The 11,853-nt window shown below is 41.7% G+C and overlaps 1 protein-coding gene across 4 annotated transcripts; it reads right to left on the reverse strand.

Moving 5' to 3' along the window:
• Positions 1-1,127: 1,127 nt before the first annotated feature.
• On the reverse strand, positions 1,128-11,026 carry edrf1 (erythroid differentiation regulatory factor 1). Of its 4 annotated transcripts, none has more exons than XM_020603059.1 (26): positions 10,703-11,026; positions 10,363-10,465; positions 9,718-9,926; positions 9,104-9,170; positions 8,891-9,016; positions 8,621-8,745; positions 8,329-8,476; positions 7,975-8,076; positions 7,753-7,874; positions 7,478-7,589; positions 7,126-7,273; positions 6,922-7,033; positions 6,693-6,798; positions 6,021-6,305; positions 5,838-5,909; positions 5,584-5,731; positions 5,164-5,355; positions 4,777-4,977; positions 4,449-4,667; positions 3,957-4,183; positions 3,711-3,869; positions 3,404-3,553; positions 3,015-3,168; positions 2,757-2,872; positions 2,446-2,618; positions 1,128-1,575 (listed from the first exon to the last, which is right to left on the reverse strand). In XM_020603059.1, exons 2-26 carry the CDS (start codon positions 10,462-10,464, stop codon positions 1,413-1,415), a joined length of 3,738 nt encoding a protein of 1,245 aa, XP_020458715.1. In that variant the 5' UTR covers position 10,465; positions 10,703-11,026; the 3' UTR covers positions 1,128-1,412. The 4 variants fall into 4 exon arrangements, with proteins under 4 accessions (XP_020458715.1, XP_020458705.1, XP_020458691.1 ...); XM_020603049.1 differs by having other exon boundaries at positions 10,363-10,496; XM_020603035.1 differs by having other exon boundaries at positions 10,363-10,554.
• Between the last annotated feature and the right edge of the window lie 827 nt (positions 11,027-11,853).

The raw sequence follows: 11,853 nt of genomic DNA on the forward strand, positions 1-11,853 counted from the left end.
ATGGAGGTGAGGAAATTACCAGTAGGACTTGCTGCACTAAATTATGCACTAATTTAGTTTTTTTTTTTTTTTTTTTTTAGGAGTTACCAGTTTTCTGGCCCCTCTCCCCTCATTTTGGCACAATATTAAGTTCTAGATCATATATTTGATGCTTTTACATGAATTTTCAGTGTCTACTTATATAACCGGAAAAAAAATTATGGCTAAAAGGCTAAGAATAATTTTCCCACTAAAATTTGCAGTGTGCCTGAGGCTCCACAGCCTGCTTGTCCTTACGCATCAGTCACCTTCAGTAACTGTCCAACAGTCAGTCACCCACAGCGCCGAGGGGCCGGCCTGATTGATGAGGTGCAGGGACAGTTTCGATCCGCCTGCAGCTCCATCTGGTGTAGACACAGTTCAGTAACTGTAGGGTGACCCAGTTCACTGACACTGTATTAAAAACATCACGTACCCTCTTCAGTGACCCAGGCTGAATGGTGCAGCAAGGACCAACCCACTGGGTACAGTGTTGCCAAATCCACTTAAAATTTTCTACTCTGAATTGTCTTTGTCAAGGCAAAAAAGCTGAGAACATGTTACTATACGAGATCATGTTTTAGTGCCAGGATAAATAAACTAAAATAATAGCCCAGTAGAGACAGATATTTGTTATCCAAAGATCTGATTAAAATACCTCTACTAAAAGTTAATCAGATGTGTTCTAGTAGCCCAAGGGTGCATTATCATCTAGTGATGCTTTAGTGAGAAACATTAAAGATGAGGGATGGAACATGTACTGTACAGCATAAAAATTTTATGACCTTTTATTTTCATGTCATCGCAAACAATGCTGATATAAATTCACATTTATACAAACAGCAATGAAGACAAAGTCAGAGTTTGCATTGAATATTGCCAAACTATTGCACACTATTGTTTCTGAAAGTCAATAGAATGTTTGAGCTTGTTTCAACCTGTCAATACAGTATTTCAGTCAGTTTTTATTCATGGCAATCAATGATTTATCTCTTTTAAAGCCTCCATGTGCAGAAGTTATGTGACTTTTAGACAATCCAGAGGACATTTGGTATAGTCACCAACAAATTCTACACAGGGGAGTGTTACATGTTTCAGCATTTAGAAAAAATAGCCTTCTGATTTTACAACTCTTTTCACAAAAATGTACAATTCAAAACCTTTGATGCAAATGTTACAAAAAAATTAAATTCCAAGGCGCAAGAGGTGAATTAGCTTTGAAACTGTATTTCAGATGTGCCTGTTCATAATAGTGTCTATTAATCATTATTTTCTATTGCAGTGTGTTTGAGGAGACATGTTGACAGGTCTCCAGAATGTACCTTGGATGTCCAATGAGATGCAGAGAGCAGAGTCAAAGTCTTCAGCGGCCTTGTTCTTACGTTTTGTGTTTTTCACAAACGCGTACCAGTATCCTCACTTGCTGTTTGCGAGGCCAGCTGCTGTAGTAGCTCTACGTAGAGCTCGACTCGGCTGACAAGAGCCGCATTTTTCTCAGCTCGCAGCAGCTTGGAATACACATTCCTGTAGGTTTTCAACAGGTCCTCATCCTTTTTGCTGTAATAAAACACAAATGTCAGGATTGCGCATAATGAAAGTTTAAAGTAGGGATGTCCCGATCCAGTTCTTTTGGCCCCTATACCGATCCAATATTTAGCCTGTATTTACCTACACTCAGTAAAATGTTCATTAAACATCTGTCAAACTGGAGTTAATCTGTGTATACTGGGAATGTGTTCACTCGTGCACAAGAAGCACTTGATGCACAAAAACACAGGAGCCTACAGAAACACTTTAGGAAAAGGGAAAACTCTGAGCCTGAACTCCAACAAATAACAGACAAAGAAGGAATTACTGGCAACACTTGGCATGTATGTGTACTTACATGTACCTGTGGTAAAACAGCAAATTAAAAACTACACACACTTTAAAAGGAACTGCATATCGAGTAGGGTTGATGTAACAGATGGCAGGTCGTATGTTTCAATTGTTTTTGCATTTCTCTATTTTGGTGGAGTTCTCGTTGGAACTAGTGAGCCGTCAATGTTTTGGTGGATTCAGTGAAACATTTTATGTGTGTAGCTCCAAAAAAAATAGACCTAAAGCAAAAAATCGGCTTCAGGCCGTGAATACACATGCAAAGCGTGAGTGGTAACTATGCCAGCCAACAGGCGTGCAGTGTAGACAGCTGGATTAATATAGCATCTTATCAGTTGTGACGCGCATCTCAAAAACGCACTGAGTCGGTTCATATGGGACTAAAGTTCTAAATGAGGATTGGAATTGGATCGGCTTTATTCTGACTGATACCGATCCTGTGAAATGTCCCTGACTGGTGCAGATAGATGCTTTGTGTTGAATCGGGACATCTCTAGTGTAAAGTATATGAAACAAATATGCAGCTCAACATAAAATATGCTTGCTTACCTTGGTTTCCTTTTCATTGTCGTCATCAGTTTGATGAGTTGGAGCAGCAGGAAGGAGAAACTTGGCTCAAACACGCCAGTTAACTTCATCACTTCCTGGAGGTTCAGTCCCAATGTGGGGCCAGAGGCCATGTTAGTAGACTCTGCTGATTCAGCAGGCTCTGGTTCACTCAACTACAGGATGTAGGAAAAGATTAGAGGAAAGTGAGAGTGTAAGTTTGTAGTATGTGATCAAGAAAAGACAACTGAACAAAACTTTGCAAAGATGAGTAAATATGAGAGCGCATTACCATCTGCTTCTTTGAAACTTACCTCTATCTGCTCCTCCTGCAGCTCTTTAAGAATCAGCTGGAAGGCATAGCGAGTGTCAGTCATGATCTCTAGAGCTCCGGTCAGGCTCTTCAGCTTAGCCCCACTGCTGCTCTGACCTGTGGAAACACAATATGAAACGGTACTGTAAGAGGCTGGAGACAAATACTATTATGCTTCCCAACTAAATCCTTCTCTTTTGACAAAGCCAACATTACTGAAAAATAATGACATCATCCATCATGGCGAACACTTACTCACCTGCCATTGTAAACTCCGCAAAGGCAACCCTCTCCAGAAGCGTGCGGAGCAGCTCACAGGGTGCATCTTTGAGGATGAGAAATAAACCAACAGCCTTGCTGTAGTGAAGCTCTGCCAGGCTCCGATGCTGCTTCCTCAAGTGTTCATCCCCCACCTGTCACACAATTAGAGCCAGAAACACAGACATCCTTCAATTTATTATACTGCTGTAAAGTATAAAATACAGACATCCCATCACCAGTGATTCTGTTCTAGTTAGTGTATATTACTATCTTCTTGCAAGAAATAAGACATTTTTCTTTTAGCATAAACAAAACCATCTATGCTGAAAGGGAGAGCTGACGTGGATTATTAATACAAAGACAGCTAGAATCTAGAAGATCTCCCACCTGGTTGCGAAAGCAGCTGTGGTACATAGAAGCTAGACGGTGGTGGATGGTGGCAGCCCTGTACTGGTAGAGCGGCTGACGAGCCGACTCCGTCTGCAGGTCACAATACTTCAGAGACTTCATCATAGCATCAGTCACTTCCCGCTCAATCTGGGAAAACACATGCAGGAATGGGTGATATATAGTTTGATCATCAGGGAACTAGAGATTTTCTCAATTTGGGAGTCATTTTTGTGGAAGAGTTAAGTTTCACTTAGTTTAATACTAGTTTGTCCTTTTGTGAAACAAAAAAAGAGCTCAAACCCACCTGCTCCTGGGCCTTTCTGGACAGCGGGGCGTAGTCCTGCAGAAGTGTAGCCAGGGTGAAATAGGTAGTGGACAGCTCCCAGTTTACACTGTCCCACACAGCTGGGTGGTTCTCTCGGCTTGCCAGTGACTTCATAGCCCGCAAGTAGTAATCTGTGGCCTGGGCCATAGGTTAGATGAAAAGTTGTATTAATTAAGCTCACAGTACAGAAGGATAGACAAAAAGACAAATGGTCTGACTTGGTACCTTGTTGTAGTAGAGGGCCTCTTCAGGTGAGAACTCTCCTCTGCTCTGGTCGGCAGAGATGTCAGAGTGGGCCTGAGCACAGATTCTCATCAGCCGGCCAGTATTACACAGCAGCAAGGCTGTGTTGGTGCTGTCTCCAATGGCTTCAAAGTCCACCATGCCATTCTCAAAGAAGGAGAAACTCTTTTTCCACAACTCCTGCTCTGCTGCGGACACCACCTTCTTTACTGGAGAAGGAGAAGGAAAAGGCCAGTTAGACACAGTGGCATGGACAAAAGGGCAGGTAAGAACTACAAAACAAATTGGTGGCACAATCAATTTTTATACCATTTTGAGTTCACATTTTTACTGATCCAAATGCAGAAATTGCTTCATTTCACTAGCCTTTTAACGCTGCAAATTATACAGACTACACAATTTCTGCATCTCCAATTAAAAGAAGTTATCACTGTGGTGAATTATATTGGTTACTATAGCTGTTATCCAACATACCTTCTTTCTCAGTCTGCATGGCCGCAGCCTGGTTCATGTAGTAGACTCCCATCTCGTTGCGAATGTTTCCCAGCCTTTTGAGCACCGGAGCCAGCTGATCTGATGCATGATCTTTCAAAGCCTCAGAGATTAGCAGTTCATACGCTGCCTCGTAGCATTTACTGCTAACAAACAGCTGGTACTCTGGGTCCATGGCCAGGTCCGTTATCATGTTGAAGGCTAGGAGGTAAAGGGAAAATAGACTGACAAATGGAATAATCAATAATTGATCAAATCAGCCATTGTGTGGTTTAAGATCTGTCCGACTGTCTGTCTTTAGTTGACTGACCCTGGCAGCTGCTCTCTCTGTGCAGGCTATGCAGGATTTCCTGGTCCTCTTTGGTCTGGTAGCTGTATTCCTCCAGGTAAGCTGCTCTGTTGCTGGCATTCTGGGCCAACATCAGCTGGATGTCCCCACACAGAGAGAGAGACTGGCTGTGAAACTGCAGCACATGTGGGTGCAGTAAACCGCTCACTGAGCAATAGGCATCTGGACAAAACAGATGAAACGGGGAAGGTGAAATAAAAAGAAATGCTGACTTACTATATTTCTTCACAAGACAACGTACCTGTTTGTAATTATGATTGATGCTTAAAAAAAATAAATGGGACAATACTGAAAATGACCTACCTCAACTACATATTTCACCGTTTTAGGTTAGTTACACAGCCTTACCATAGCACTGCAGAGACAGCTTGATGTAGCGCAAGGCTCGTCCGTACTTCAGCAAGTTAGTGGCTGCATCAGACAGGACGTAGTAGGCCTTGGAGGCTTTGAGGAAAAGCTGCAGCTTCATACGGTGCTGCCACGAGCCAGGGATCATCCCTGAGCGTGTTGGGTGGTTCTGCTCTTCCTGCAATGGCCCCACTAGTGACACACACACACACACACACACACACACGTTGTAAGACCAGGAGAAAGATACACACAAGGTTCTAAAATGTCCTGTAGTTGAGTCATCCAGTAACAATGTGTGAACTTTATAAGAAAAACACTTGCAACTTAACAGAATCACCGTACATGCATAATGCTTACATCTGGCTTGTTTTATTACATGGTTTTATAAGTTATATTTGAAATAAGGTGTAGACTAACCTCTGTCAAGAAGAAGAGAGATGCCTTTCTCAGCGGCACAGGCTCCAATTGCATTTCCATCCTCATATTTGAGAGGAATGGGTGTGTTAGGGTCTGCAGCTGGGAGATCACTCTCCTTCTTAATGCTGCCATCCACTGCCTTCAGCCCCTGTGTAGTGAAATATACCATTTATTTATGCAGCCGATGACATTTCTTGGGACCCATCACATTTTTTATTATATGTACACTAAATAAACACTATACAGAAACTCACTTTTAGTACGTAGCTCAGGACGTGTCTGCATCTCTCCTCTTTGTCTTGAGAAACAGGAAAAGCAGAACTTGGCTGTGGAGATTAACAAACAGGCTTTTTTAATATAACATTATCTGTATACTCCACTCTGTCTCTCACTTTGCCTCAGGAGAAAGCAGGAAAAACATTTAGAGAGGCACTCACTCTGATCGGGTGGGTGGATTTGTACTTCTCTGGGACCGACAGCTCCCCTACAGAGCGGATCACAGCCACAGCTTTACTGTCGTCTTGTGGGCTGGAGCAGTTAGTGTAGGTGACATTGTCATCGCTGTCCTCTGTCAGATCCTCCTCATCATCATCATCCTCCCTGTCTTCATCGCTGTAGCTGTCCTCTGAGCCACCAGCCCGGAGTGACTCAGCTCCATCTTCGTCAGAAAGCTCACCGAGCTGGAACAGTTCCGACAGCATGTAGTGGGCTGAGGCGATGATCTGAACAGAGAGGAGACGGAGGAGGTCGGACCGGGAGTCAAGTTCAGCCAAATCTAAACTATGGTGTGCTCCAATTTAGCCAAGTAGTTTCACTTTTTATTTGGTCTAAATATAGTTTTTAAAATAATATTTTAAAAGAAAAAAAAGCATTTATAACTATTGGCAAACATTTAACTTTAACACAATGTCAACACCAAAAACTAAAAGAATCAGAGGACTATTTTGGTTAAAGGATTGTCCATGCAAATTTTTACCCATTTATCATTTTATCTAGCAACTAACTCTTGCAGAATCTGAGTTTACATCACAGTCAGGACTTTTGTTGCACATCATCCTCTTACTCCAAGTCTTTCCTATCTCTAATTAATTATAACAATCTCTTCTTACCTGGGGATGCCTCTCCTGATCCAGAAGTTTGACACAGTTTAAGAGAAGGGTTCTGATTGTGCCATAGTGCTTTCTGTTTAGCCTCGCTTTCAAGTTGCAGGCTACTCTGTGCCACAGCAAAGAACAACTCATTACAGTCATGTCTGATACTGATTTTACCAGTTTTTAAAACTGCAGGAATTCTACATTTCATACATGCTCCCACCTTGAGTCTTTAACAGATACTTACTTGTACAGTAGCACAGCTACAGGAAGAGTGAAGGGATTCTGATATTTCTCCTCTTCAGCCTCCTCACACAGAGTTGTGAGATCATAAAGCTTCACAATATCACTCCCACTAGCTATAGAGTTAAGAAAAAAATAAAGATCCACAAGCGTACAGCACAGCAAGAGCAGACTTAAAGAATTAAGAGTTTGTTTACTCATCTCCCACCTTTGAAAAGCCAGTAGGTGTGACCCTCTTTGGTGCAGTTGGACTTGAGGAAAGAGAGAATATTCTGGGCAATATCTTTCACCACCCTTGTGGAGAAAGTTGAGTTCTCCAGATGAGGGATGTCTTCTGTTTTTATCATCTCATATTTCTGTGGGGAAAACCATAAAGGTGAAAAATTAAGAAAAGCATTATCACATTTTCAACATAACCGCTAAACATGAGTGATGTTGAAAACAATTATCCTGCCATTACAAATGCATACTTTAGAAAATACATCTTATATTCTGCTGCCAAAATGAACTTTGGCAATCAAACATAATAATAAAGCTCAATTCAAATAGCAGTAACTTACCTGAACAATGCCATTGACATGAAAACACATGACAAGTTCTGGGACATTGCACATCAGGTTGTCAAGCCAGTAGTCGATACCTGTCAGAATGTTGATTGGTTTATTATTGTCCCTGAAAAACAAAACGGGAAAGTTAGATTTTTGCTGTGAGATTAAGAGATCAATTCAGTTCACCTCCAGGAATTAAATAACTGAAGTAAAAACTGATCAGCACACAACAGGTTTTACCATTTGTAATATAGCAATATAGGGAGCAAACAAATTCAAATTCCAACCTGAGTCTCAGACTGACAGCAGGATAGCGACCACCTCCAAAAATAGGCATGTTGGACCCAACCAACATGTGGATATCCTCAAACGCCCACATGATGTTTCGCACAAAGTCGTTTCTTAAGCCCTGTCAAATAAAGGACATCCAAGTGTATAGGAGTATAAATCAGACGTAAGCTACCAACTGTAGTAGCATACCATTAAGGAATAGTGCAAAATTGTTTTACCTGACTGTTCTCGCCTTCGTCAAAGAGTGTAGGGAGGTTTTGCTCTTTGGGCACGGATGTCACCTGGCCAAGGGCAAACTTGCTGTCCACAGAAACACTTTCCTGCACATTTAATTACAGCAATACTGTCAGTCCTAGCACTGCAGACCAAAACTCCCACACAAACTCTGCAATCAACCCAGAGCCAGTCTAATGTAAAATTACTTATTTAACACATTTCATCTCACTAAGTATGGAAATTTGCGAATGGCTATGGTGAGTGCAATAGCCAAGACACGAACGTTTCAGACATTTCATTATTATTTTTCAGAGATTTCCTTTGACATTGTATTAATATTTTTGGTCCTTCTGTACCTGCGTTGGAGAGTCTGACTCTTCTATGTCAGATGGTGCACTGGTGAAGGTGGTAGGCCATGAAGAACTGAACTCTTCTGCCCCATTCTCCTTCTCCCCTTCATTCAGGTTGTCTGGTACAGGCTCTGCAGCTCCATCACCATTTATACTGCAGGAAACACAGAGATCGAGCCAAACTGGTGAGAGATGGAGGCTAAGAAGGACGCACCTTACGATAAAGTGTAACCTAACTCCAATGGTAAACCATTTTTTCCACATAATTCAATGAATGCTAAGTTACTCTACTACTCACCTGTAGTAGAGAAACTTTGACAGGATTGCCTTCTGGTACCAGTGCTCTTTACTCTTCTTTTTCCTCTGCCACTTCTGATCTATTAGCCGCTGATAAAACTCTTTTAGCCACATCCAATCACCTGTCTACAACACACACAGAGCAGGGAGACTACAATCATTTAAACCTCAAATATAGAAGTTACTCTCATGGAAAAAATGAGCAAGTGATGGTGCAAAATCCTATTAAGGAGATAGGGATTTGACTTGATTTGTAAACATAAACATGTACCTGAGAAGACCTCCTGAAGAGCTCTTGAATGTCCAACTCATCCAGAAGCAGGGTCCTCCCCACGCGGTGAACAGCCATACTGACATGAGACTTACTGTAGGGAATTTTCAGCAGCTTTTTGATGTTCTGAATGTAAGAGAAAACGTTATCAGCTGTATGTACATGTTACAGAAACAAAGAAAAACATGTCAGTGTTGCAACAGCACCACAAACCTCTGAGTCTGATACCACATCAACATCATCCCCAATGCAATCAATGAAGTCATAGGCCATCCCAAAACTAGAAAAGAAGAAAGGGAACTTAATCAATTCAAAGATTTTGAAAACAATACATATAATATTTCAACCTCCAATACCATCCATCCATTATCTATACCACTTATTCCTGAATCACCACTCAACCTAAGTTGCATGTCTTTGGACTGTGGGAGGAAGCCGGAGTACTCGGAGATAACATGCAAACTCTGCACAGAAAGGCACCACCTGAACCCGGAACCTTCTTGCTGTGAGGCAGCAGCAATAATCACCACAACACACAGGTTAAAAAAACTAAATGCGAGCATAATTAAAAACCTTTGTAAATCCCACTCAAGCTTGAATGCACACACATTATGTATAATATGTTAAATTCATATAATATTGTCAGAGAGAGTTTTGCAATACCACTGTGGGTGACACACTGGTTATATAGACATCCCTCAACTGCGGTCGTGTAGACAGTACTTCCTTTGTTATGCAAAAACTAACTTTCTTACAGAGATCAACACAGTTTCACACTAGAGCAATAAAGATCAGTTTTAGTAATAGGATTTCTCATGACATTATACCTGGAAAAAGGCTTGCTCTTGCTGCTGGACCCTAATATAGTGGTGCCAGCGCTGCCCAGCTGTGGGTTCTCTCTCAGCCAGTTGGCTGGTGGCAGCTTCAGGTCTGTCTTCTCCTGCAGCAGGGCATAGCTGGTAGGAGGTGGGGCAGCAGAGTACTTGACCACGGCACAGCTCTTTATTTCACTGCTGCCTGTGCATACAGCCAAGTCCTACAAAATAAAGTGTTATAAGTTATTGAGGATGAGCTGAGAACACTGATTGGGGGTAGGATTTAATGGTTTCCCATTTTTATCAATAGAGTAGTCAGCCAATCATCTCAGCCCTAGAGTACTGCTTGGTTGCTGGGTGTCTGGAGAAATAATACTGTCATGGACAGTATAATGGGGGTCAATAGGGGCCCAACAACACCTTTCTGCCCCAATGACACAGGAGGTTAATCCGATCATGCTCCTACATGAAGCTTTGTCTGATAAATAGCTGTCATGACTAATGTATGTGACTACAGACTTTATAAATCGATTTAAAGTTTACTAGTGCATAGAAAAAATAAGTGTGGCTGTCAGTTCAGATAGTAAATAGAGCGTTTTTACACCCAGAGCCAGCAGGACAGTGTCCCCTTCTTATCTGTTCAGTGTGCTTACTTACTTGTTTGCCACTGTCTCCTATGCAAGAAGGCCCACTGATTTCCTCCTTTGTATTATCCAGGGGGGTCCCTAGCAGCTCTCTGTCCCCAGCTGACGCACTCATGCTGGACACACGACCGTTCAATCCAGCAAACACTGGTGATTTCTTAACAATTAGACAAGCTCGCCATGGCGTGGACAACTCACGGACAATCTGCACGTTAGCTAGACAATAAGTGAAACATGTCGATCAAGACAGTAATGTGTCTAATAGTTTGCTAGCTTAACAAGCTCACTTTTCGTAAGAGCAAGCTAACTCGTGAATCTCTAAAGATGACTAAATTAAAGCAAACGATACTTACACAATAAGTCGTTGTTGCTTCGTTAACCTTAATCATCTCTCGCCCTTAAGTTACTTAACTAGTTCACTGAGCCCGCAGATTCCTCTTGCCATGTCTGTTATTGTCAGTAGACACGTAAATGCGAGCAACTTCCTTTGTACGACAAGTCAAAATTCATTTTCTTTCTTATTTCGAAAATCGGAATTATTCCACACTCGGGGAAAAATTAACGACAGTCTTAACCGTTTGCATTAGAACATTACCCTGCATCACGGAAATATTTCCGCTAGAGCTAATGTTTGAGAAAAATATACGCACCGGAAGTGCTTTCAGACGTGGCAAGCCCTCTTTCTAGAAAAGTTTGGCACATTCTAGTCTGTTCCGGTGCATTTTATTTTGAAAATTACACGCATGCGTTGAAGAGATTACACTTTAAATAGAGTTTGTATATATAGTTTGCTTAGTTCGCTGCAGCTTTCAATACTTCTGTGATGGAATAATACTGCCGTACCCGAGGTTTTATGTGTGTTAATTACTTGAAATAGAAAAGGGAAAAAAGAAAGAGAGAAAGAAAAACGAGCAATTTTATAAAACAGCTGTACAAGACGCGGTCATGGTAGAGATATCAGAGCTCATGCGTCTTTGTACACTTTGTACTGTATTTGAATGTAATATTTCCATCTGAAAGTCAAGTTATATGAAAAGTAAACTTGAAGTTGTAGCATATACATACTGTAGAAATACTCAAGTGTAACCAGCATACATAGTGTATTTCTGTCCTTTTTTGTACTGCATATATTATATTATATTATACATGGGATGTTGTTTCAGAGGTTGCCCTATCCCTATATTGGGGGGGGGGGGGGGGGGGGGGGGTGTCAAAACAGCTGACTGGCTGAACAGGGAGGAGCTTCGAGGTGTTCATTCCTATCTTAGCGATTCTAACAACCTTTCCGTTTTCAGCCACACCGAAGCCAGTCTACGATTTATGATACTTTTCTGAACGTGAGACAAGTCGTGGTTTTATAATGGGAAGCTGGAAAAATCACGTGCGCACCGGTTTGCAACAGAGAGACCAAACTCAGAAACTCCCATATGTTGGCGTTTTCACAAGCTGTAAGCTGATTGTTCCCCAGGCTCAGCCTTTGTAATGATGATGTTCCCGTTGTCTT

The sequence above is a fragment of the Monopterus albus genome, unplaced genomic scaffold, assembly GCF_001952655.1.
Source record: "Monopterus albus unplaced genomic scaffold, M_albus_1.0 scaffold3.1, whole genome shotgun sequence".
NCBI lineage: Eukaryota > Metazoa > Chordata > Actinopteri > Synbranchiformes > Synbranchidae > Monopterus > Monopterus albus.

Bases quoted from the DNA above. Each gene is read 5' to 3' on its own strand.
- edrf1 (XM_020603035.1), bottom strand. From the start codon at position 10,738: ATGATTAAGGTTAACGAAGCAACAACGACTTATTGT. The intron at 4,184-4,448 runs GTATGTTGGATA...CTCCTTCTCCAG, and splicing joins CATGCAGACTGAGAAAGAAG to TAAAGAAGGTGGTGTCCGCA. The intron at 3,870-3,956 runs GTACCAAGTCAG...CCTATGGCCCAG, and splicing joins AGGCCCTCTACTACAACAAG to GCCACAGATTACTACTTGCG.